Consider the following 19,771-nt stretch of genomic DNA (forward strand, 5'->3'; position numbering starts at 1 on the left):
AAGAACGGATGAACCCTTTCCTTAACTCAATGCAGCCGGATCAGCACTCACCGTCGATAAAGTTGAGAGGCACAGGAAGATCAGTGGGTTGATGGGATTTTCGTTACTCGCCTATGTATGCAAGGAATGGCTATCAAGCTGTTTTGCATTCGAAGCCATTTCATCGACATGTACTCCGTAGCTGAAAGTGATGAAATCGCATGCCAAGGCAGATTAATTGCGCCCGTGGAGCAAACGACGAGCATCGGCTCCCAATTGCCAGTGCCTTCCGCATAAAGTAAGCTCGAAACTTGACACTCAGCCAGCAGGACGATTTCCGAAGCACGGCTGAGCTGAGAATCTACGGCTACTACGTGAGCTCGTAGTAGCTATTCTCGTTCTCGGACAAGCATCATCTTGTGTTGACTGCATTGGACGACCTCCTTTGACTAGCTTCTCCTGGCTGCACAAGACGGAGCCGAATTGCCCTGCGTAAAATGAGATGAGGTCCCAACTGCTATAAACGCTACAGTTTCAACATCATTACCTGCCGCTTTGGGAATAATTTTCTCACTGTTTGGCCGCAGAAAAACCCGAACAGCCGCGCTAAGTCTCCACGTGTTGCCTGAACCTCGAGACCCGCTGGATTGCAGCACGCGCCCTGTTGCGATCTTAGAACGGCCGCATTTGGGTTCAACGGCCAAACAGATGCAGATATTCCCGGTACGTGTATGGGATACATGTAAGAGCTTTGCAGTTTAATGTAGCATGCGGATGACAATGCGACGTTGTCCAACCGAGGCAGAATGTGTCGGGCCGTGTACTCATACGATTACATACAAGTAGAACAGATGCGGAAACAACATTAGCCCCCCGTGTTTTGTAACTTGTAATTGCAGTCAATGTATCCCCCGTAAAACTCGAGCTACTATCCCCGACTCCGTTTTAGTTATTAGATAGTAATACGGTGGGCCCGTTTTAGACTAACACCATCAATGCAGCCGTGATACCGGAGGCAAGTTTGGACTGCTAAAACGACTATTCTCTGGAAGAAACAAATAACTGTCAATGCTTAGTATCATTGTAAGGGGTTCTTCAAGCCACGGAGTAAGAGAAGAATATCCCATGTGGGCACAGCTTGAGACAGTTCACTCAACATGCTAAGTAGAAACTACCCCCAAACTTTGCAGGCTATAACGGCTAGAGCTGAAGAACACCCAATGAACGATATCCGGGAGCAAGATAGCCTCAAGTACAGGGGCTCTATGGAGAAACAAGCTGACAATGGCAAGGCCGATGCCACTCTGACACATCTATAATTGTACAGAGCTAAGAGCGTAAGCCGATACATACATCGCAAAACTAAACATGGAGTACCGACGGAGCTTGTGTCGATTCGAAGAAGACTACTTGCTGAAAAGGGAAGCTGTTGTTGGCGTCCAAGAGTGTACTCATGGGTTGACATGGCATCAAGACGAGTATATAATGGACAGTGATTCTGCTCCTCGAGTCAAGCATCATCACTCTCAACTTTTTCCTCAACAGCCACCGGTCTTTTGACATCTCCAACAGACCAATTCTCCAAAAGACCCAATCCAATCCGCCAAAATGGTTAACAAGGCTATTGTTGCTTCTCTCCTCATCGGCGCTGCCATGGCTGTGCCTTATCCTCCTTCTGCCACCGATGGTGTTCGCCACCCCGTGCCCAAGCACGCCTACCCTCACAAGAAGGTCAATGGCGGTAACTACATGCCTTCCCGCACCACCAAGGGCAGCACTTCCAAGACTTCCGCTGCTCCCTCTGCCGCCGCTGCCAAGGACAAGGACACCTCCAAGCGCGCTACTGGCGAGACTGTCAACAACTCTGTGGCCCGTTTCGACAACACTAACATCACTGACGGTGTTGGCGATGGTGTTGACTCCTACACCCTCTACCTCGGAGACGGCAGCACCGGCGCCGGCTGGCCTGACCAGAGCCGCTGGGTCTCTTTCGAGAACATGTTCAACAACTACAAGGACACCATGTTCTCCTCCTGCGCAAACATCGCCGGCCAGGCCAACGACTCCGGCCCCGAGGTTGGAGCTATCTGGGATGGTATTCAGCAGGCAAGCGCTGCGACCGGAGTCGACCACCGCTTCATCCTGGCTGTTATCATGCAGGAGTCTGGCGGCTGTGTCCGTGTTCAGACCACCAACTTTGGTGTCCGCAACCCGTGAGTCCCCCCCAACCCTCCGAGGGTCCCCCCCCTCCACTCCATTGGCTCTTATACTGACCAGCTTCACTCCAGCGGTCTCATGCAGGACCATAATGGTGCGGCGACCTGTAACGAAAACGGTGATGTGCAGAACCCGTGCCCTTCTGCTACCATCTACCAGATGATCAGCGAGGGAACTGCTGGAACCAACGATGGTGATGGCCTTGCCAACTGCATCAACGAGTCTGGCGCCAACGACGTCTCTGCCTTCTACAAGGCCGCCCGTATCTACAACTCGGGCTCCATCTCCTCCACTGGAGACCTCCAGAGCAACATTGCCACTCACTGCTACGCCAGTGACATTGCCAACCGTCTGACTGGTTGGGTCAACGCTCCCAGCGCCTGCACTTGCGACAGCAACCCCAGCAGCTGCGGTGTCGTTCTGTTCTAAACGAATGAGCATGACTTCATGGGAAATGATGTGTCTTTTCCCCTTTTCTTTTAATATCGATATGTTTTTTTGCTTCGTCCGCCACATATTATTTGGTATATATATATATGTACATACCTACCTTGATTCGTACATAGATAGACATTGGTTATATATAAAAAGAATGCTTCTCATAAAAGCTCATGCTTACATGGCTGTCAATGGCTCCAAAAAGAGAATTCAACAATTCCTAAATGTTGATGTATTTCTTATCCCTGATTATTTTGCGCTTACGTTATTATGTAAAGATTCTATCTACTTTAACTTCCTAGCACGATGAGGATCTCTAAAGCGTGTCCAACCCCCCTTCAAACAGTATCGACTACAAAACAACATCGTTAAAACGCACTTATCAATTTGTCATGGCAGGATAGAAAAGACTTTGACTACGATACGACAACGAAGAGTGTCGCCTGCAGCACCGTTCCCTAATAGATACATCGCGAGTATGCAGTAGACTCCAGATCCTGTGGCTGAGGGGGGCGAAGGGAGATGAGAATCGAGATAGGAACACAAATATTAAAAGCTGACGCTTTCTACAGTTTCGCGCCGGAGTACTTCGGCATCCTCTGGGAGCAGAAATCCGGCCCGTATTTGCTTGCTAATAGCTAGCCCGGCAAGACGACGATAGTTGGCCACCGTGCCGTACAATCGTCGTAAGAGCTCGGGCTCAAACACCCACTCAGAACCTATCGTAGAGTAATTAGCCACCTATAAGCACACATAAAACTCAAGACGATAACCTACCACAGTACCAGTTTGGTCGGCCCTTGGGAGTGGCCGCAACAATTCGAGACAGCGGCACATCTGTATGCAGCGTCCTTACTCCTCCCACCGCGTTGCCATGTTCATCTCGAACAATTTCATCACTCAAGCCAACCGTTTGCATGGTGGAGCTACAAGGAGGGGCAAATTCATCATTGCTCGTCCAGCGATCCATAGCATCAAATACAGCGTGGTAAATGAAAGAATTGGCAAAGGTACTCCATTTCGCCCCATTGAGCTCTGCGACTGACCACCTCTTAATGTCAATGTCCGAAGGATAACGTGATTCGCGATGAGCCATGCCTGCTATCTCGTAGAGCCGGAAGGAATCACTGTCAGCGCGTCGATGAGAGACACCGAGGATCTGGCCGCTAACGCCACATGGCAGTCGAACTGACTGGAATTCTGACTCTCCAAGAAGTTCAATGATCTTGGCACCTGCGACGTCTGGCAGAGCTGCTCCGCCAGACTGACAGGGAATATACGCTTCAAATGGGAGACCGCCGTCGGGCAGTCTGAGATGAGATGAGTGTGTAATGAAGCGCCGGGTAACTCCTCCTGTTTGAGAGAGGCCCGTCAGAATAACTCTGGTGGCTGTGATTCCCAACTTTCCTGAACGAAGCGCGTAGGAAGCTGCTGTGAGAATCTCTGGAGATTGAGTTGTTGCGGGCCACCACTTCTCCTTGAAGTCAACGTATGATTGCTCCAACATCCTCCGTGTGACATTCGTCAGGAATGGTATGTTTTCCATAAATTCATCTGCAAGGGGGCCGGGAATAAAATGCATATTTTTATATCGTTCAGGATCGAGGTTCTTGATTTTCCCAATCGCCGAGGGAGACTGCGAATCAACCTCCAGCCATGCATGACCTGTTCAAATTCTCTGTTAGATGTCTGCCAAAGTGTAGTATGAAGCAAGATCTCACCTTTTCTCATTAACCATCGATTTATATGGCGCCAGATGCTTGTCCCTCCCCACAGATGTGATGGCTCTTCCACAACTAATCCACTGAATTGATTCGAATCTGCGGGGCATCGTAGGAGGAGACGCGTGCAATAAGATTCGCCAGCAGCCACACCACTTACAAGATACTCCCGACTGACATAGCCATATTCGGGAAGCAGATCGACGTGGTAAGGCTCGAGAATCACAGGCTTAGAGTCTTCTACTTCGGGAAGATGTGTAATTTGCGGTTCAGAAACACGCTCTTCTGCGGGCTGCGCCTTGCCGATTGCCATTCTGAATTGATAGTAGTAAAGATACGGTGATGTCTAGATTATCTTACCGATGAGACACTACTCGGAACAGTCTATGCAGTGTTCACAGAGATCATGGCCTGTTTATCTCCCTTGACTTACACGACATTCGCAGCCGACAAGATCACATGACCTCAAATACCGACTCTGTCGCTTCTTGGCGATAATAGAACAGCCGACAAGATCACGTGGGCCTAAGAGCCGATACTGTCGGCTCTAGACTCGCCATCAACGGTAGCATATCGTTTTCAACTTAAAGGCAGTAATGGCGTTGATGGGTTCGGAATGGAATAAAAGATCGTTTTAATATGCATCTTTTATACGGTCATCTCATTGGCCTATAAATCGCATACGTTTCAAACGAGACTCACTCAGTGGGAGCCTTCCCTACGTTATTCATCATGACTACGACAGGAGAGATCTCCGACACAAGACATTCGATCGAAACCGGAAACATGGACAAAGAGCAAGACCATGTGCCACCTAATCATATTGAAAAGGTTACTTCAGGCCAAGATGTGGATATAAAATTGGCCAGCGAGTCCGAAGAGATCTTCTTTACTAAAGAAGAAGCAGCCCGTGTCAAGAGAAAGATAGACTTTATCATCTTGCCTCTTCTGTGTGGTTGTTACATTTTCTCTGTTGGTAATTCCTACGTGATTCCTATTGCTTTGTGCTAATCATGTACATGCAGTTTTTGGACAAGACCCTTATCAACTATAGTTCAATCTTTGGCTTGAAACTGGCACTCCACCTCCATGGCTCACAATACAGTTGGCTGGGAAGGTTAATCACCCCGGCATCTTGTCTTTTACGAAAGGCTAACAACTCATAGCATCTTTTACATCGGTTATATGATTGGCTCGATTGCGTGGGCCAAGCTGGTTCACAAATGGCCGCAACATACTGGGAAGCTCATTACCGCGGCAGTGCTGGCATGGTCAAGCATAGTGCTACTCACACGTAAGTCCTGATAATATTTGAGCATTTACAAGGGCTAACATCTGTAGCTTTATGCTTTAATTTCGCCGGCATCATGGCCGCACGTTTCTTTCTTGGACTAGTGGAAAGCGTCATAGGACCAGTCTTCGTCATTGTCACAAGTAACTGGTGGACTCGACCGGAACAAGCATTCAGGACCGCCTTCTGGCTTGGCGGGACTCCAGTAAGCATATCAGTAGCAATGTTTCCTACTATGTCGAATAATTGAAACTCATGAGGTATAGATTGGAAATTTCTTCGGTGGTATTCTCTCATACGGCCTTGGCTCAAGTAGGCTACTCATCCTTCAGTCATCATTTGCGCATCTTTTGCTAATTGTATTTAGTTCATAACTCATCAATTGCCACTTGGAAGATCTTCTTCCTCTTTTTTGGATCTTTCAGTTTTGTATTTGCGCTTATTCTGGCATATCTTATGCCCGACGACTACTCCAATGCGAGATGGCTCACCCCGCGTGAGAGAGAGGTCGCAAGGGACAGAGTGAGAGAGAACCAGACTGTCTCCACTGATAATCATTGGAAGTGGTCTCAGTTCTGGGAAGCATTAAGAGACCCTCAAACCATCTTCTTCTTCGTAACCGCAGTGTAAGCTACATGTATCTAACCGTCCTGCTTCTGAAAGTGCTGACGATTCTCTGTACAGTGGCAACACGATGCCCTCAACATTTGCTAGTCAAGTAAGTATCTCTTTTCAATTGGTTTAGCTTTTAAAAACTGATAATCTGTTTAGTTTTCGAGCCAAATCGTACAAGGCTTTGGCTTTACAGCTTTGCAAACGACGGTTATTTCCGCGTGTCCGGCTGCAGTAATTCAGCTTGGTACATTCCTCGGTTTCTCCTATATAGCATCTCATCGAAACAATATTCGGCTTCTACTTTCCATTGTAGCATCTATACCACCCTTAATCGGCGCGTCTTTGCTTCATTCGCTCCCCGAAAGCAACCGAGCTAGTCGTCTCGCAGGATATTATCTTACCTTCACGTCAGTATCACGTCGCACGACACAGTTACATAAAATAACGTTGAAGTAGGCACACAATGTCTTTTACGCTCAGCACCGGATTAATGGCCTCCAACTATGCGGGAAACACGAAGAAGTCGACTGCGTCTGGTATCATCTTCGCAGGATGGGCTGCTGGACTCATTGCAGGTCCTCGTAAGTACTCCAGAGGTAGAATGAATATGATCAGTGTCTTACATGTATCTTAGAATTCTTCCTTGATAGTCAGGCACCGGTATATGACTTGGCCTTCAGAATGCTCAGTATGTTATCTTTCCCAAATATGGCGTCTAAACTGTTTTCTAACCTTTGCAAATAGTGGGCTGTTACGCGTTGATGATAATTATCCCGATTCTGCAGTATCTCTGGTACAGACATGAAAATAACCGACGAGATCAGAAGCTGGCCAGAGAAGGAGGTGGCGCAGATGAGGTCCTCAGAACGGATTTCAGCGACAAGACAGACTTTGAGCGGTGGCAGACATTCAGGTATACGCTGTAATGCTGTCAATTTGTCCCCGTTGAGATAGTTTCTGAGCCATGTGGAGGAAGACAGTGAAATTTATTTGTGCATATAACAATTTGATACGTATTTCGGTCAAAGTGAAACGCAGCTCGTTGTTTACGCGGTGAAATGTTATACTCTTGTCGCCACATGGTGTCAACTAGCAGCGCGGTGGTTCAACCTTAGGTTCATAGTATCTTATGATTGAGCGGGTATGAACCTACTATCGACTGCGTCTGTCGTTTGGAAATTGCGCGAAGTTTTTTCAGTATTACCCGTTGGAGACTGCCCTTGTTAGTTTCCACTCACATAAACTGGACTGATGAAACAATACATCCGGCAGATAGAAATTTACTGCTAGAGCCATTATATGAGGATGTTTCTGTCGTATATGAAGTTTATTCGCTTTCAACTTATCGACATAGTCTACATAACTCCTTCTATGGATGAAATGAAGAGGGCGTAGAAAGAATGAGACCTGCCACTTCGATTATTTGAGAAATGGTGCAGCCTTGAGCTTTTCGAAGGCTACCTCTAATAGTGAGTAGTGATGTAGTACTTTTTAGCTAGTACATTTCTTGCAAAGTGGCCGATAAATCAGGCATATTATTGTATTACGTGGCCATATGAAATATACCTGACCATTAGGTCAAATAATAAACCTCCCAGTTACTTGGTCCATCACGCTGCGAACATCAGCATTGCCTCCCTTTTTGCGTACCTTAACAATTGCTTGAAGAAGTTCTCTTGCTTTTCGAATATAGACACCCCAAGCTTCACCCTCTCGAAAACGTTCAATCACCCAATCTCGACGAATTGGGTCACCGGTACAAATCCCGGCAAGGAACAATGAAGATGGCAGTATCGAAGAAGGAGAATTACTTCTCGACGGATCGTATCGAATCTTAAGATGGTAATGAAGTATCCTAGAAACGGAAGCTTCGGGATCAAACGAAGGCAGCGGCTAGATGATGTTAAACTTACTCGCACTCACAAGGCAAAAGGGAAAGTACTCACATATACCGTATAGAGATATAGCAGAGCCGAGTGTAGAGCTGATAAGACGGTAAATCGACCATATGTGGCAGAGCTGAGCTGTTCCTCCTCAACTACGTCTTCTATATCGTCTTCTTCGCTATCCTCTACAATTTCTGCTTCCCATAGATCAGCCTGTCGCTGGATAGACTTGTATAGTGATTTGATCTCTTCTGTTCGTACTGGGGTAAGAGATGCAAACTCATTTCTGAGCTGTTCTTGTATCCTCATATCAAGCTTTGCGACATGCATGCGGAAAGAATCGGCTCGAAGGAGGCTGCTCACATCACCAACTATTGCAGTTTGTCCAATCTCCCCTTTAAAAATGGAGGATATTGTGGGAATATTCTGGAGATGCTGGACGAGCTGCCCACCACCTAGCCCATAGTGGGATGCTCGCGCATCCAAAATAGCCAGGCGTATGACAATACGTCTGATTAGACTAGATGAATCTGCAAGCGCCTTTTCAACTTCTTCGGTACGAACAATGTCGATGGCAGCGGCAATGAGCTCGAAAAAGGTGTCGATGCTTCCAGCCGTTACGTGTATTTGTTTGACTCTGACGAAGAGAGCTGAGAGCAACCCGTCCATAGTGCTGCTCTCATCATGTCTGAACTGGTTAAACGACTCGTGTGCCAGACGGTCGTAAACCTTTGCTTGGTCGCAGTAGGTAGGAGTCTCCATAGAGAGATGAGAAGCTGAGAATGACAGAATGGCATAAAATAGTGGTGGAAAGGATAAAGATTTTGAAAAGGCCGATATGAAGAGATTATTTGTGTCTTTGGAACGATCGTCCACTTTGGCATATCCTTTCATGACCTCCAAGTAATGCTGAATCAACTGCCTGTTGTCTTCGTTCACTGAGGGGCCTCTGGCTTTTGCAGCGTGGAGCATTGGCTCTTCTGAGTCTGTTGACAGCTCTCCAGTTTGCCAAACGTCATTACTAATTTCCTCTAAAGAAAACGCATCATTCATGACGAATGCTTGCGCATCGTTCGGCCTGTGCAGCGCAGAGGGAGGAACAACTGGCAAGGGAATGAGGTCCAGACCTTCACCAGAGAGATCTAGTTCCAGAGACCTGTAATCCAGACCGGCGTCGAAATAAAATTGAGTGCCCTCGAGTAGCTCAAAGGGGTCACTCTGTGGCTGGCTCGAGGCATTATTGCTCTGGTCTGAGAGAGGAGTTCCGGTCTGGTCTGTTTGCTCTTTGAAGACAGAGAGACTGTCATTCTTTTCCAGAGTATGGGCAGCAGCATCATCTTTCAAAAATTGTGTAGATAGAGATGGCGAACAAGACTTGTCTTTTTCTGCACGACGCGAGACACGCCGTCCGATCATGTGTCTCCTTTTTGGCGGAGGGGAGAATCTCTCGCCCGGAGCTGGGGGCTGCCACCGGCAGCTAAGCCCTAGCCGGTTGCAATTGGAGCATATAGAGGCTTGTTTCCGAGCATCCTCCAGAGATCCAGAACGGGCCTTGCATCGTACTTTTCGTAATCGACATGTGTGGCATCCTAGGGGCGGCTGTTAGGCAGATCTCTTGACTACGATGGATGATTGGTGCACTGTGAGGCGGGATACAAACCAGAGCGCGACCGTATTCGTGCTGCGTCATCTTCAGCGATGGTAATTGAGTCCATTATAGAAAAGACATTCATGTGCCAACCATGTATGAGACTTTTACAGATGTTTCTCAAGATGAACCATTGTTATCATCCATAAGATGAGGCGTGAGGCTGAATGAGATAAGGCCATGAAGCACGTGCTGTGACACTTACCTTAGTGGGCAGAAACAATTTCCTGGGGTAGGCCCAATTTTCCCACTAGATGGGATGGGGGGTTACGTAACTGTCACTTCTACAGCCAAAGCGCTGATTTTATACTGGATTTACTACGGTGAAAGTCCACCGGAGATTATTATTTACAGCAGCTGATAAAGTGGGAATATACCAGAAGACATGTTTCTCTTGCATGATCCGAGATAAATAGGATCCACATTTCTATCTTTTCGCCTACCAAGTAGACACGGGATGGTCAACTGCAAGTGGCCCAGGGTAGTACCTGCATGGGCGCTACATCATGAGCATGTCTTTGTGGCTCATGAGTGTCTCTTTACACACCTCATGAATATTACCGCCACTTTTCAATCACAATTATGCAGTTACTCTCAGATACTTTTTGGGCATCTGGATTCCTTCAAAAATTAGGCTATCTTATAGTCTGTAGATGGTCGTTTGAAGTAAACAGTTCCTGCCTACTTATGGTGCTTCACAATGTAAATACCAAATTTGAGGAGTCATATCGCCTTTGTAAGCACCGATGACGTCTTATCAATTAAGTATAATTTAAAAGCTCCAAGATAGAATATAAGGCTGTTAAGCTGCATTCCCGTGCAAATCCAATGAAAACAGGATCTCTAAAAGGCATGATACAATGTCATCATTTCTCGTGAAGATTGCACTATATGTAAAATATTTATAAATTGATATGTATGTACCTAATCCACGGTGTCAAGCCTATGGAAACTATCAAAAATGATTATACTTAGAATGGAAGACGTTGAAGTTGCGGGAACCATTAGCAACTAAAAAGAGACTTCATAATATGTCACCCTCTGTCGCCTGTTGAAGACCCCAGGACTCGAGTAATCATTCTCTTACTCGTACTGATCGGGGTCAACATCCTTGAAAGTGGTACCAACGGCAACCTCGTCGTACCAGATTTGGCGGAATCCCTGATTGCCAACCATCTGGTGGTTGTTATCGTGCCAGCCGTTGGCGTAAAGGCCGACACGGAATGCAAACTCGTAGTCGTCATTGGTGGTTGTAGCAATGTTGTAGTGCTGGTAGACCTTGTTGCCATCGAACCACATCTTGTAATAGCCCGAGCTGTCGCTGGCCCACTTGGCTTGGATGATGACCTTGTGCCACACGCCGGCAGATACTGTCGCAATGTTTCCCGTGCCGGTGAAACTGCGGCTGCAGTCTGGCTGTTTGTAGTTGCCGCTGACAATTCGAGAGTTAAGCTGGTTGCCCTCGATCCAAATGAGCGATGAGGGCATCCAATCATCATCTTCACAGCCAGCGCCAGGTCGATCAGCAATGAACTGAGCAATGTTGTATGATTGCTGATCAAACTCCCAAGCTGAAGACAATCGGAACATGAAGCCGTAGAACAACTCATCACCACGCTTATATCCCTGATTGTGATAAACCTCAGAGTGGTATCGGCCTGTGTAGCCCGGTGTAAAGGTCTGTTGCATCAGGAGAGCCGAGGAGCCTTTGTATGTGATGTCAGACACCTCAAGGACTTGGCCCTTGTTCTCTGTGAGGACATAGTCGAATCCAGCTTTAGTGCCGCTATTCTGGAAAGTTTGCGTCGCGAAGCTGAGAGGCAAGGCCGCGAGAGCGACGGCGAGCGATTTGATAACACCCATGGCTGAGATTGTGTTGTGTAAGGAGTCTGGCCTGGTAGTATAATCGAGTGATTCAGAGGACTGTAGAGTGAAGATGGGATGAGGAATGATGATGTTGGGAGATGGGCATCAATATATAGACGGTCGAAGGGATAATATTCCCGAGATAAGTGGTATGTTTTCCTGCAGCATTTCCGGGTTTCTAGCAAGAAATAGCCAAATGGAGAGAATTACCATTACTCTCCCGATCCAGCTTCTTGTTTAGTGCTAGCTACCACAAACGGTTTATTGAAGCAAGTGATGCCAAGATCAATGTACCGCCAATGGATTCCAAAATATCCGCAAACCGGCAATGAATAAGGACCGATATGGAAATGTTGATAAAATACAATTGGACTATTCTTATGTTCTCAGGATGATTAGGTAGCTGTGTCGGATTGGAATGCAGACGCTAGAGTAAGTGAGTAAGTGTAGCTTTCCATGCGGTATCTTTCATGGAACATTTAATGCTTTAACTCTAAATTCCTAAATGATATATGCATATTTCTAGCATTGCTAATTAAGTATCCGTGCTTTAGAATACTTCTCGCATTTCTTGCCGTCTATGCCAAAGTCGCTCCATTTTCTATCAGCGGTATTGGTGGAAAAAGTCTACCTCTAAAATGTTTAATACCCATGTTAGAATTTCAGACCTTCTACTTATATGCGTAGCCACTTCTTAAAAGGGCAGGTTCATACTTCCTTATCCTACCCACTTTGTATTGATCTTGAGAATAACATGCAAATAGTTACTAATTGCTTCCGAGATAGGCCGAACATTCCATGTCGTCGAGGAACAATAGATTGCGATATCTCTCTCATAGCTTCAGTAGGCTAAGGATATGTAGGTAGGACGCATTGGGAATTACACGTGGCCCGGCGCTTTTCCACACTACATACTTTGTGGGGTACATATTCGAACGTAAATGAACTAACCAAAGATTGATACCAAGTCTTGTACGATATGAGCACCTCTCAATAGCACTTTGAGCGCAAGTTGTAATATTAGCTGGCATTGCATCATTAGACATGATCTGTATCGTAGGCTGTAGCAGGTAAGCCTGTATATTGCTTACCCTATTGCAGTGCCTAAGTACAGCATTTTTCTTTTCCTCTGTGATACAGACAGTATTGCATCGCAGTTAAACTGTCAAGGTGCAATGAAAAGTTTATATTGTATGGATCACTGAGCAGGCCATTAAAGTGAAGTGCAGTATGAACAAACTGGTGTAAATAGAAAATGGTTCTTAACGTATATGAGTGCTGATAATTGCTTTATGAAAAAGAGATGCTGCGAGGTTCTTATCCGAATCATCCGCTTAGCGTGCTTGTCTAAATAGCATTTCGATTCGTGGATGAGAAGGGTGATTGACCAAACTACTGCGTAAAAAGGTGCGATCGACAGTGTAGTTCAATACATATCAGATTCAGCGCCCCTACACAACGATGACCATCTTAGATCTGTTTGGATCATTGGCCGCTTACCTGTCAGATCCCATTACTCTGTGCGAGGCGATCAATCTTAGACTCCTCCACCCAAACGAGAACGAGAACGACGAGCAGCGACGCATTATACTAAGAAGCGATCGTTGGTGAGTGGTCCTGCCGATAGAACGAATAGGACATATAAATAAAGTCGCCTGTAGTTGATGAATTTCTTTCCTTCTTTCCTTCTATCTTATTCTCATATTGTCGTTTTATTTCCAAAACATTTTACTTCTTTAGGCCAGGTCATCCGATTGATTTCTGTCCCCTGCGCCCAGGCCTATCCCAGCACCATCATGTCAGCACAAGAATACTACAACAGCGCCTCCAGCAGCGACAGTACTCAGTCGCAACCTCAGTACTATGATCAACAGCAATATAACACGAATGGAAACTACCCACAGCAGGGTACCACTCCTCAGCAGGTTTGTGTTCCAATGTCTGATGATGACTCTCATGTGAAACGTTTTATCAACCACCGCTCAATAGCAGCTGAGCCAAGCTCCGCCTTTCCAGGGCTACGATGCTAACAGCCGTCCACCCGCTAATCTAAATGGCCAGCCCCAACACGACCATAACAGGGATCAAAATGTCACATTCACGCAGCAATTTCCTCTTGGCACGGCTCCAGGTTCCGAGGAGGCCACTGGCGAGCGAGGTCTCGGCGCTACTGTCGTTGGTGGTGGCATCGGAGCCTTTGCGGCCAAGAAATCTGGTGGTGGGCTGCTTGGCGCAATTGGTGGAGCGGCGGCGGGTGCTATCGGCGCGAATATGCTCGAACATGCCTACAAGTACGTCGTTTGCATCATATCCTTGATATCTCGATTTCTGCTCTCTAGTTAGGAGAATTGGTCCTTATCTCATTTTGTCGACTCGTATCTCACCTTAGGATGATATGACAGTTTACTAAAGAGGCGTATAGGCGACACGAGCGAAGAGAACATCGACATGGTCGCCGCCGTGATTGATACAACAGCACTCTGTATTATGTGTCTACGGGCTACAGGAGCTATTTGGTCTATATTCCTTTTCTTAAACACAGTTACTGCCTTCTCAGTGAGAAATACAGTGTATATCTGTTGTCATATCTTCCAAAGGCGAATTGGGTAGTAGCATTTTTCTTAGATATGTAAACTTGGTGGACCAATAGGACGGTCTGTATGGGGAATTGTTGGATGAGATGTGAGCGTTGCAACCATACGCATAACAAGAAGAAATGGGACCAGAACAATTTCTCTTGGGCTTGCATCGAGTATTAGCGTGGATCTCAATATATAGATACAGCTAGTGGAAGATCTGGCGCTACTCGTAAATATTGATATATTAAAATTGTTGCCGCCGAGATGACTCTTTGGTCATGATATCCATCATGCCGCTGTCCATACATATCATACTGTTGTCTTGACGTCGTCACCACGATGACAAGTGGTCAGAAGCAATACACCTTTAAGCACAAAAGCCAACCCAGCAACAATTCGTTCAAAAAAAAAAACACTGTTTGTGTAATTAACTCTGTACCTGATTTGCTAACGCTCGCAGTGTTTTACGTGACGCCACACCTGGACGATATACAAATGACGTTGTATCACTCCATTGCTAGTTTTCCGACGAGAGCCCGCCCTGGGCTACCCCCTTGAACCCATTCCTGCGGCTTAAAGAGATCAAACATGCCAACGCTCCGGAGTACGGGTATTGCGGCCCGAATTGCTGGTTCTATGCTCTTTCTCTCCTCATCATTGCCTGCATCGTATGTCTTGATGTTGACGAGAAGTGCTCCCACAGTGCCAGTTGGGACCTTTTGGCCGCCGGGAAGCGTTACAACTGGAAACGCATTCCCATCTGTCCCCAGCGTTTGGTTGTTGATCTTCTGGAGATCTTCAGCAGCATTATTATCAGTAGCCATAGTAGCGAGCGAGTGTGGTAGAGTTGGCTTCCAGGCTTCGGCGTGAGAGTGATGAAATGAGTTATTGAGCGTATTAATGCAGAGAGATTACAGAATTTAGGAACGCGGTAATTTCGAATGAGTGGCTATGACTGAAGGAGCACTTATATATGTCAAGATGTGAATCCTTCTCCGTTGGCGTCTCGGACGTGGCGTAATAAGCCCCGGCGTACTCCACCGATGGGAGCTTAGGCAAAGATTTACTGTAACGTACACACAAGACATTAGTTTCTGTATTTAATACATTGAAGTTATATATGTATTGATCTATTGAACAGCGGAATTAGTGGTATGATATAGAAAACACTCTCACGTTGAGTCTTATCACATCATTTATTATGCATTGTGACATTTCCAGTAGTCCGGCCATTCGGGGTTTTGTGGAGACGAGAAGTTCGGATTTCATCCACATTGGGAAATTTTGAATGTTGAAAGCGTTGAGGCGTCTCTACCTGCCTACGCAACTAGGTCTATTCACTCGAAGGATTCACATGAAAGAGCCTGCTGACAGCGTTCCTAACCGCGGTTCCACTGAGTTGCTCTCGGCCGGTACCTTTTTTGATTTGCACGCCGTAATTCAAGATGAATACTCGGCTAAAAACGGGATTGAGGACGGCATCAAGCAGCTACTACTAGGTACTTTTGAATGCTTACTGGGCAGCTGGGAAGGGACGTTTCTTCTTACGTAGTAGAGTGCATCCTTTTCTGTAAGTAAATGTCACTCGCAAATTGCAATTGAGCTCCACATAGTATGATTTTCATCACCGTGATACTCTCTTAATAAATAAAAACTGGTGATGTTTAAGAGTTCTTATTGTCTTTATCGTAAGAAGTGTGTGTAGCAGATATTCACAGTGAAGAACTCGCTGTAAAAGCAGTTGAGGCATGCTGACAAGTGCCTTTCCTATTTTAGCTAAGCGGTGGCTAATGTCAAAGTGGGACTGCGATGACAAAGCTGAATATTGATCACGTGCATCTTGCGAAACTCCTCCCAGCCTCCTTGTTTTGTCCATTTCACGCGCATCGCTTGTGCATCATCATTCTCAGCAATCATCGCCATCGAAGGAGTCTGCACTGCGCTCTTGGCCAGCTGTCCGGATTTTTACCCACTGAACGAGATTGTATCTCCTTCTTTGGAAGACCCGGGGTCAAGAGAAGGGATCTGCCTGGGCTCGCAGGTTTTTCTGGAGCTCTAGGCCGTTCGCCTGTCTGCAACGCTTTCTCCTTTGATCTTTTTTCTATCTTGTTTCTCCTCGCCTGCATCGAATCACGCCCTTAGAACGGAACGGTGCTTTCGCGCCCTTGGCCAGCCTTCCGGATTTCTACCCACTGAACGAGACTCGCTCTCCTTCTTTGGAAGACCCGGGGCTGAGGGAAGGGACCTGCTTGAGCTCGCAGGTTTTTCTGGAGCTCTGAGCAGGCCGCCTGTCTGCGAAACTCGTCCCCTCTGTTGCGCGTGATTCTTGAACCTGGTATGTTGTTCCCATCTGTTTTTGCTTATGTAGTACGCCACGAGCCAAAACGAATGAACCATGTCGACATTTCCATGCCTCGATTTCGATTTGAAGACGCCCGCCTGCGTAGAATGGAGATCAGACGACGCGGCGCAGTATCTGGTCGACCCTGATCCGCAACGAGGCCGCGTGACGTTCGAGAGTCGGTTCTCCCAGGAGACGTTGTCGGCATGTTTTCAACTGCATTGTCCCATCAGAGTGAAAGGCATTGAATCTCAATCCCACATCATCGGCTTGATCCACACACATTCCATCGCTTTGTTCGACTACGACGAGAATCCAGACGTCCCCGAGATAGTGCGAAAGAAACTCAACTGTAAAGCTGTCCGATTGCATTTCGATCTCCGTCAACCTCTTGATCTTGTTGCTTCAACCGCAGCAGCCGAACCTATCCAGCCAAGGAAGCGGCTATCTGGCCAAGCTTTCGATTCTCTACGTTTGCTTAGCAAAGCGACAGCCCTGGATGTTTATATCTCAGCAAGAGAGGTTTCTCAGGCCAAGCTGTCGGCTATCCGCGAAGCTGTCGCTCAAAACACTCTGCAACCACTCGATTCTGATACTTTAGCTGCTCTGGCTTCGCTTTATGGCGGGAGGGGAGGCAAGATTATTAGTCTTCCTTCGCCGCCACACAACTCGTCTACACTGCCAGATGATGAGCCACCATCATACGCCGAACTAGAACCCCCTCCTCCTCCCGACCTCGAACCATCATCACATTCCAAATTCCAATCCCCGCCGCCTGTCGGCCCCTCGATTGAGCGAAATGACAAAAAGAGACGTCGACTGAACGATTCAAGTACTTCATCTGAGATTGAAAATGATCATGATGTTTGGGCTGCATTATCCGATATGCGCAAGGAGATGCATAGGCTAGCAAAGCGAGTCGAGCGACTTGAGAAAGAGAACAAGGATCTTAAAGAGGAACTTGAGGACTTGCGTACTAGCTGTGATAAAGCGATTGATACCATAGATGTTGACGGGGCGGCTCTACTTGAAGTGCATGAGGAACTTGACGAGCTGAAACTGCATGTTGATTTCCTCTCTCACGGCGGATTGGATAGTGATGCTGAAGAACATCTTGTGGAAACTGTTAAGAACTCTGTACTCACACATATTCTAGAAAGGGGTTATAATACGAAGATAACGATTGAAAAGAGCTAAAATCTATATATTGCCAACCGTGGCTTAATTCCTCAATGATTCTATACTCTAATGGTGATTAACAACGCTGAAGTACTAGGTAACGATATTGGGTCGCGTGCCACCAGGTATGAAGCTACGTCTTGGTGACATTATATCCTCGAGTGTACCTTACCCTAAGTCCTAACGGAGGGCGTGTACATGGTTTTAGACTGGCTGTTGCAATATTGAGCTACTACTAAACTACCTGCTACTATAGAGATTCTGGAAGCTATAGATAGCAATCCAGTAGACCATCCCCTTCTCAAGTCAACTTCACTGTGACAACTCCCCTGCTGGGTACAGATACTGTAATAGTACTACCAGAAAGCCCCGAAGATGTAGATGCGAATGTGTGGCTATTGTCCGTGACATATGCGGCTGCGGAACGGGGAGTAAAGCCAGTGAAGGCAATTCTTGCTGACTGAGCCGATGAACCGCTGTTTGTGAATACGACAACTACGGAGCCATCAGTGTTCTGGAAGGCGCCGGTAATAACGCTGGATATGGATCCTGATGTTGCTACTCTAAAAGCTCCTGGGCGGATATATCTCGACCACATGGCAAAAGCCCAGAAGATACCCGATGGGGTAGCCGTCTGCCTGTCCAGTGCATCGATCAAATGACTACCTGACTGGGATTGTTGAATCTCGAAGCCTTCCCAGAACAGGTAGGCTGAGAGCTGTGCGTTGACCATTGCAACGGCGAGTTTGTTGGCCCATGTGAAGCCCTCGTTGGTACCACCATTCCCATACCACGTCGTCACGAACGGCGTGCTTGGACCGCCCTCTGTGTTCCATTTGGGTAGAGATGTCTGACTCAGTGGAGAAGTTGCATCTGCGCTGTACGAATGGGACGTGATCACACTGAGATATCCAGTTGAGCCAGCATTGACCAAGTTAGTCGTATAGGTGCTCTGAGTCGTCCATCCAACTGCATCGCAGCAGGTGAGCTTGGTGCTGAGGCCGGCTGCCTTCACCGTGTTAGAGAGAATAGGAATGAAGGAGATGGCCTCTTGAGCGTTTGAACTGATTTGCATCTGAGAGTACGTGGTTTGGAAATCCGGCTCATTCAAGAATCCCAGGTGTGTGATGTTGTAGCCTGCCGCTGCGTAATACATGACATACTGCACAAGAAAGTTGGCATATGCCTGTCTCCAGTCACCGGAAGAACAAGAATGACCAGTGCTGCCGCAAAGATATCTGTTTTACAATGACCTACGTCAGTCTCGATTGAACATGTGAGAATATTAATGGCGCTCACTCACCCCGGCGACGAGTCAGAGCCGCTGGTTTTCATGAACCCAGGGGCACCCCATGCGTCCGCATATATGGTTTTCACGCCATATGAGACTGCCTGTCTCGTGAACCATAATTGGCCGCTATCATTGTTGTCCCAAACGTAGTTTGGCTTCGCTGATGGTGAGCCGGGATTATTTGGTTCGATGCTATCACCGGAACCTCCAGATCCGATACGGTTGCGTATAATGCTGAAACCGGCGCCAGTGGTCGTGCTGAAAAGGTAATCTAAGGCCTGCTTCTGAGTATTGGCATTGGCATTCTGGAATTCACTGGCACGGCCGAACGCTTGCGAAAAGCCGAAGCCATCAATTTGCTGGAATTTGGTGCCAACATTGACTGTGATGGTGGTTTGGGCTACGGACAGAGTAGCAATATTTGCCAAGATCAATAAGTGTCTCAATGTCATCGTTCTGTCCCTTTCGAATTACGAGAAAGGATTAGGCCACGCTGAAGGAATGCACTAAAGTAGAACTGCCGGTCCTGAGGGGACAGCAGCTGTTAGTATATATCACAAGTATTCTACATATAGCCGTGTATTCGCACATCTCCCTGTACTTTTGGGCATACTGTCATGCTAGCTAGACTCAGCATAAAACAGACGACTTCCAGGAGCTTCAAAATGTGATCATGTGAAAGCATGTTATATTCTTAATAAATACGAGGCACCTTTCCAG

At 46.9% G+C, this 19,771-nt stretch overlaps 9 protein-coding genes across 9 annotated transcripts; 4 read left to right on the forward strand and 5 right to left on the reverse strand.

Moving 5' to 3' along the window:
- Nucleotides 1–1,587: 1,587 nt before the first annotated feature.
- M431DRAFT_86322 (hypothetical protein) lies at nucleotides 1,588–2,625 on the forward strand (the record flags this gene model as incomplete). Its single annotated transcript, XM_024923660.1, has 3 exons — nucleotides 1,588–1,710; nucleotides 1,816–2,192; nucleotides 2,268–2,625. 3 exons carry the CDS (start codon nucleotides 1,588–1,590, stop codon nucleotides 2,623–2,625), a joined length of 858 nt encoding a protein of 285 aa, XP_024774081.1.
- A 558-nt stretch (nucleotides 2,626–3,183) lies between these two features.
- Nucleotides 3,184–4,668, reverse strand: M431DRAFT_5087 (hypothetical protein; the record flags this gene model as incomplete). The annotated part of the gene is made up of 3 exons (XM_024919150.1): nucleotides 3,184–3,353; nucleotides 3,412–4,299; nucleotides 4,356–4,668. The coding sequence occupies 3 exons, from the start codon at nucleotides 4,666–4,668 to the stop codon at nucleotides 3,184–3,186; spliced, it is 1,371 nt and encodes a 456-aa protein (XP_024774082.1).
- Nucleotides 4,669–4,955: 287 nt separating this feature from the next.
- Nucleotides 4,956–7,284, forward strand: M431DRAFT_519746 (hypothetical protein). The gene is made up of 11 exons (XM_024920398.1): nucleotides 4,956–5,327; nucleotides 5,381–5,472; nucleotides 5,522–5,649; nucleotides 5,697–5,851; nucleotides 5,913–5,958; nucleotides 6,014–6,272; nucleotides 6,331–6,364; nucleotides 6,418–6,668; nucleotides 6,718–6,842; nucleotides 6,896–6,949; nucleotides 7,006–7,284. Exons 1-11 carry the CDS (start codon nucleotides 5,088–5,090, stop codon nucleotides 7,185–7,187), a joined length of 1,566 nt encoding a protein of 521 aa, XP_024774083.1. The 5' UTR covers nucleotides 4,956–5,087; the 3' UTR covers nucleotides 7,188–7,284.
- Nucleotides 7,285–7,781: 497 nt separating this feature from the next.
- On the reverse strand, nucleotides 7,782–9,839 carry M431DRAFT_114947 (hypothetical protein). The gene is made up of 3 exons (XM_024911919.1): nucleotides 9,808–9,839; nucleotides 8,208–9,736; nucleotides 7,782–8,154 (listed from the first exon to the last, which is right to left on the reverse strand). The coding sequence occupies exons 2-3, from the start codon at nucleotides 9,561–9,563 to the stop codon at nucleotides 7,840–7,842; spliced, it is 1,671 nt and encodes a 556-aa protein (XP_024774084.1). The 5' UTR covers nucleotides 9,564–9,736; nucleotides 9,808–9,839; the 3' UTR covers nucleotides 7,782–7,839.
- A 1,039-nt stretch (nucleotides 9,840–10,878) lies between these two features.
- Nucleotides 10,879–11,658, reverse strand: M431DRAFT_84365 (polysaccharide lyase family 20 protein; the record flags this gene model as incomplete). Its single annotated transcript, XM_024923423.1, has 1 exon — nucleotides 10,879–11,658. One exon carries the CDS (start codon nucleotides 11,656–11,658, stop codon nucleotides 10,879–10,881), a length of 780 nt encoding a protein of 259 aa, XP_024774085.1.
- Nucleotides 11,659–13,457: 1,799 nt separating this feature from the next.
- M431DRAFT_481642 (hypothetical protein) lies at nucleotides 13,458–14,347 on the forward strand (the record flags this gene model as incomplete). Its single annotated transcript, XM_024915974.1, has 4 exons — nucleotides 13,458–13,586; nucleotides 13,651–13,952; nucleotides 14,064–14,217; nucleotides 14,312–14,347. The coding sequence occupies 4 exons, from the start codon at nucleotides 13,458–13,460 to the stop codon at nucleotides 14,345–14,347; spliced, it is 621 nt and encodes a 206-aa protein (XP_024774086.1).
- A 214-nt stretch (nucleotides 14,348–14,561) lies between these two features.
- M431DRAFT_507863 (hypothetical protein) lies at nucleotides 14,562–15,157 on the reverse strand. Its single transcript, XM_024919030.1, has one exon. The coding sequence runs from the start codon at nucleotides 15,062–15,064 to the stop codon at nucleotides 14,747–14,749; it is 318 nt and encodes a 105-aa protein (XP_024774087.1). The 5' UTR covers nucleotides 15,065–15,157; the 3' UTR covers nucleotides 14,562–14,746.
- Nucleotides 15,158–16,509: 1,352 nt separating this feature from the next.
- Nucleotides 16,510–17,920, forward strand: M431DRAFT_420910 (hypothetical protein). Its single transcript, XM_024915016.1, has one exon. The coding sequence runs from the start codon at nucleotides 16,636–16,638 to the stop codon at nucleotides 17,776–17,778; it is 1,143 nt and encodes a 380-aa protein (XP_024774088.1). The 5' UTR covers nucleotides 16,510–16,635; the 3' UTR covers nucleotides 17,779–17,920.
- Nucleotides 17,921–18,061: 141 nt separating this feature from the next.
- M431DRAFT_85618 (glycoside hydrolase family 30 protein) lies at nucleotides 18,062–19,503 on the reverse strand (the record flags this gene model as incomplete). The annotated part of the gene is made up of 2 exons (XM_024923576.1): nucleotides 18,062–18,998; nucleotides 19,064–19,503. The coding sequence occupies 2 exons, from the start codon at nucleotides 19,501–19,503 to the stop codon at nucleotides 18,062–18,064; spliced, it is 1,377 nt and encodes a 458-aa protein (XP_024774089.1).
- Nucleotides 19,504–19,771: the final 268 nt, after the last annotated feature.

This window comes from Trichoderma harzianum (genome assembly GCF_003025095.1).
Source record: "Trichoderma harzianum CBS 226.95 unplaced genomic scaffold M431scaffold_6, whole genome shotgun sequence".
Classification (NCBI taxonomy): domain Eukaryota; kingdom Fungi; phylum Ascomycota; class Sordariomycetes; order Hypocreales; family Hypocreaceae; genus Trichoderma; species Trichoderma harzianum.

Coding starts and splice junctions, on each gene's coding strand:
- M431DRAFT_519746 (XM_024920398.1), top strand. CDS start 5,088: ATGACTACGACAGGAGAGATCTCCGACACAAGACATTCGATCGAAACC. Junction 6,365..6,417: donor CCTCAACATTTGCTAGTCAA/GTAAGTATCTCT, acceptor TAATCTGTTTAG/TTTTCGAGCCAAATCGTACA. Junction 6,843..6,895: donor TGGACTCATTGCAGGTCCTC/GTAAGTACTCCA, acceptor CATGTATCTTAG/AATTCTTCCTTGATAGTCAG.
- M431DRAFT_114947 (XM_024911919.1), bottom strand. CDS start 9,563: ATGATCGGACGGCGTGTCTCGCGTCGTGCAGAAAAAGACAAGTCTTGT. Junction 8,155..8,207: donor TATATCTCTATACGGTATAT/GTGAGTACTTTC, acceptor AACATCATCTAG/CCGCTGCCTTCGTTTGATCC.
- M431DRAFT_507863 (XM_024919030.1), bottom strand. CDS start 15,064: ATGGCTACTGATAATAATGCTGCTGAAGATCTCCAGAAGATCAACAAC.
- M431DRAFT_420910 (XM_024915016.1), top strand. CDS start 16,636: ATGTCGACATTTCCATGCCTCGATTTCGATTTGAAGACGCCCGCCTGC.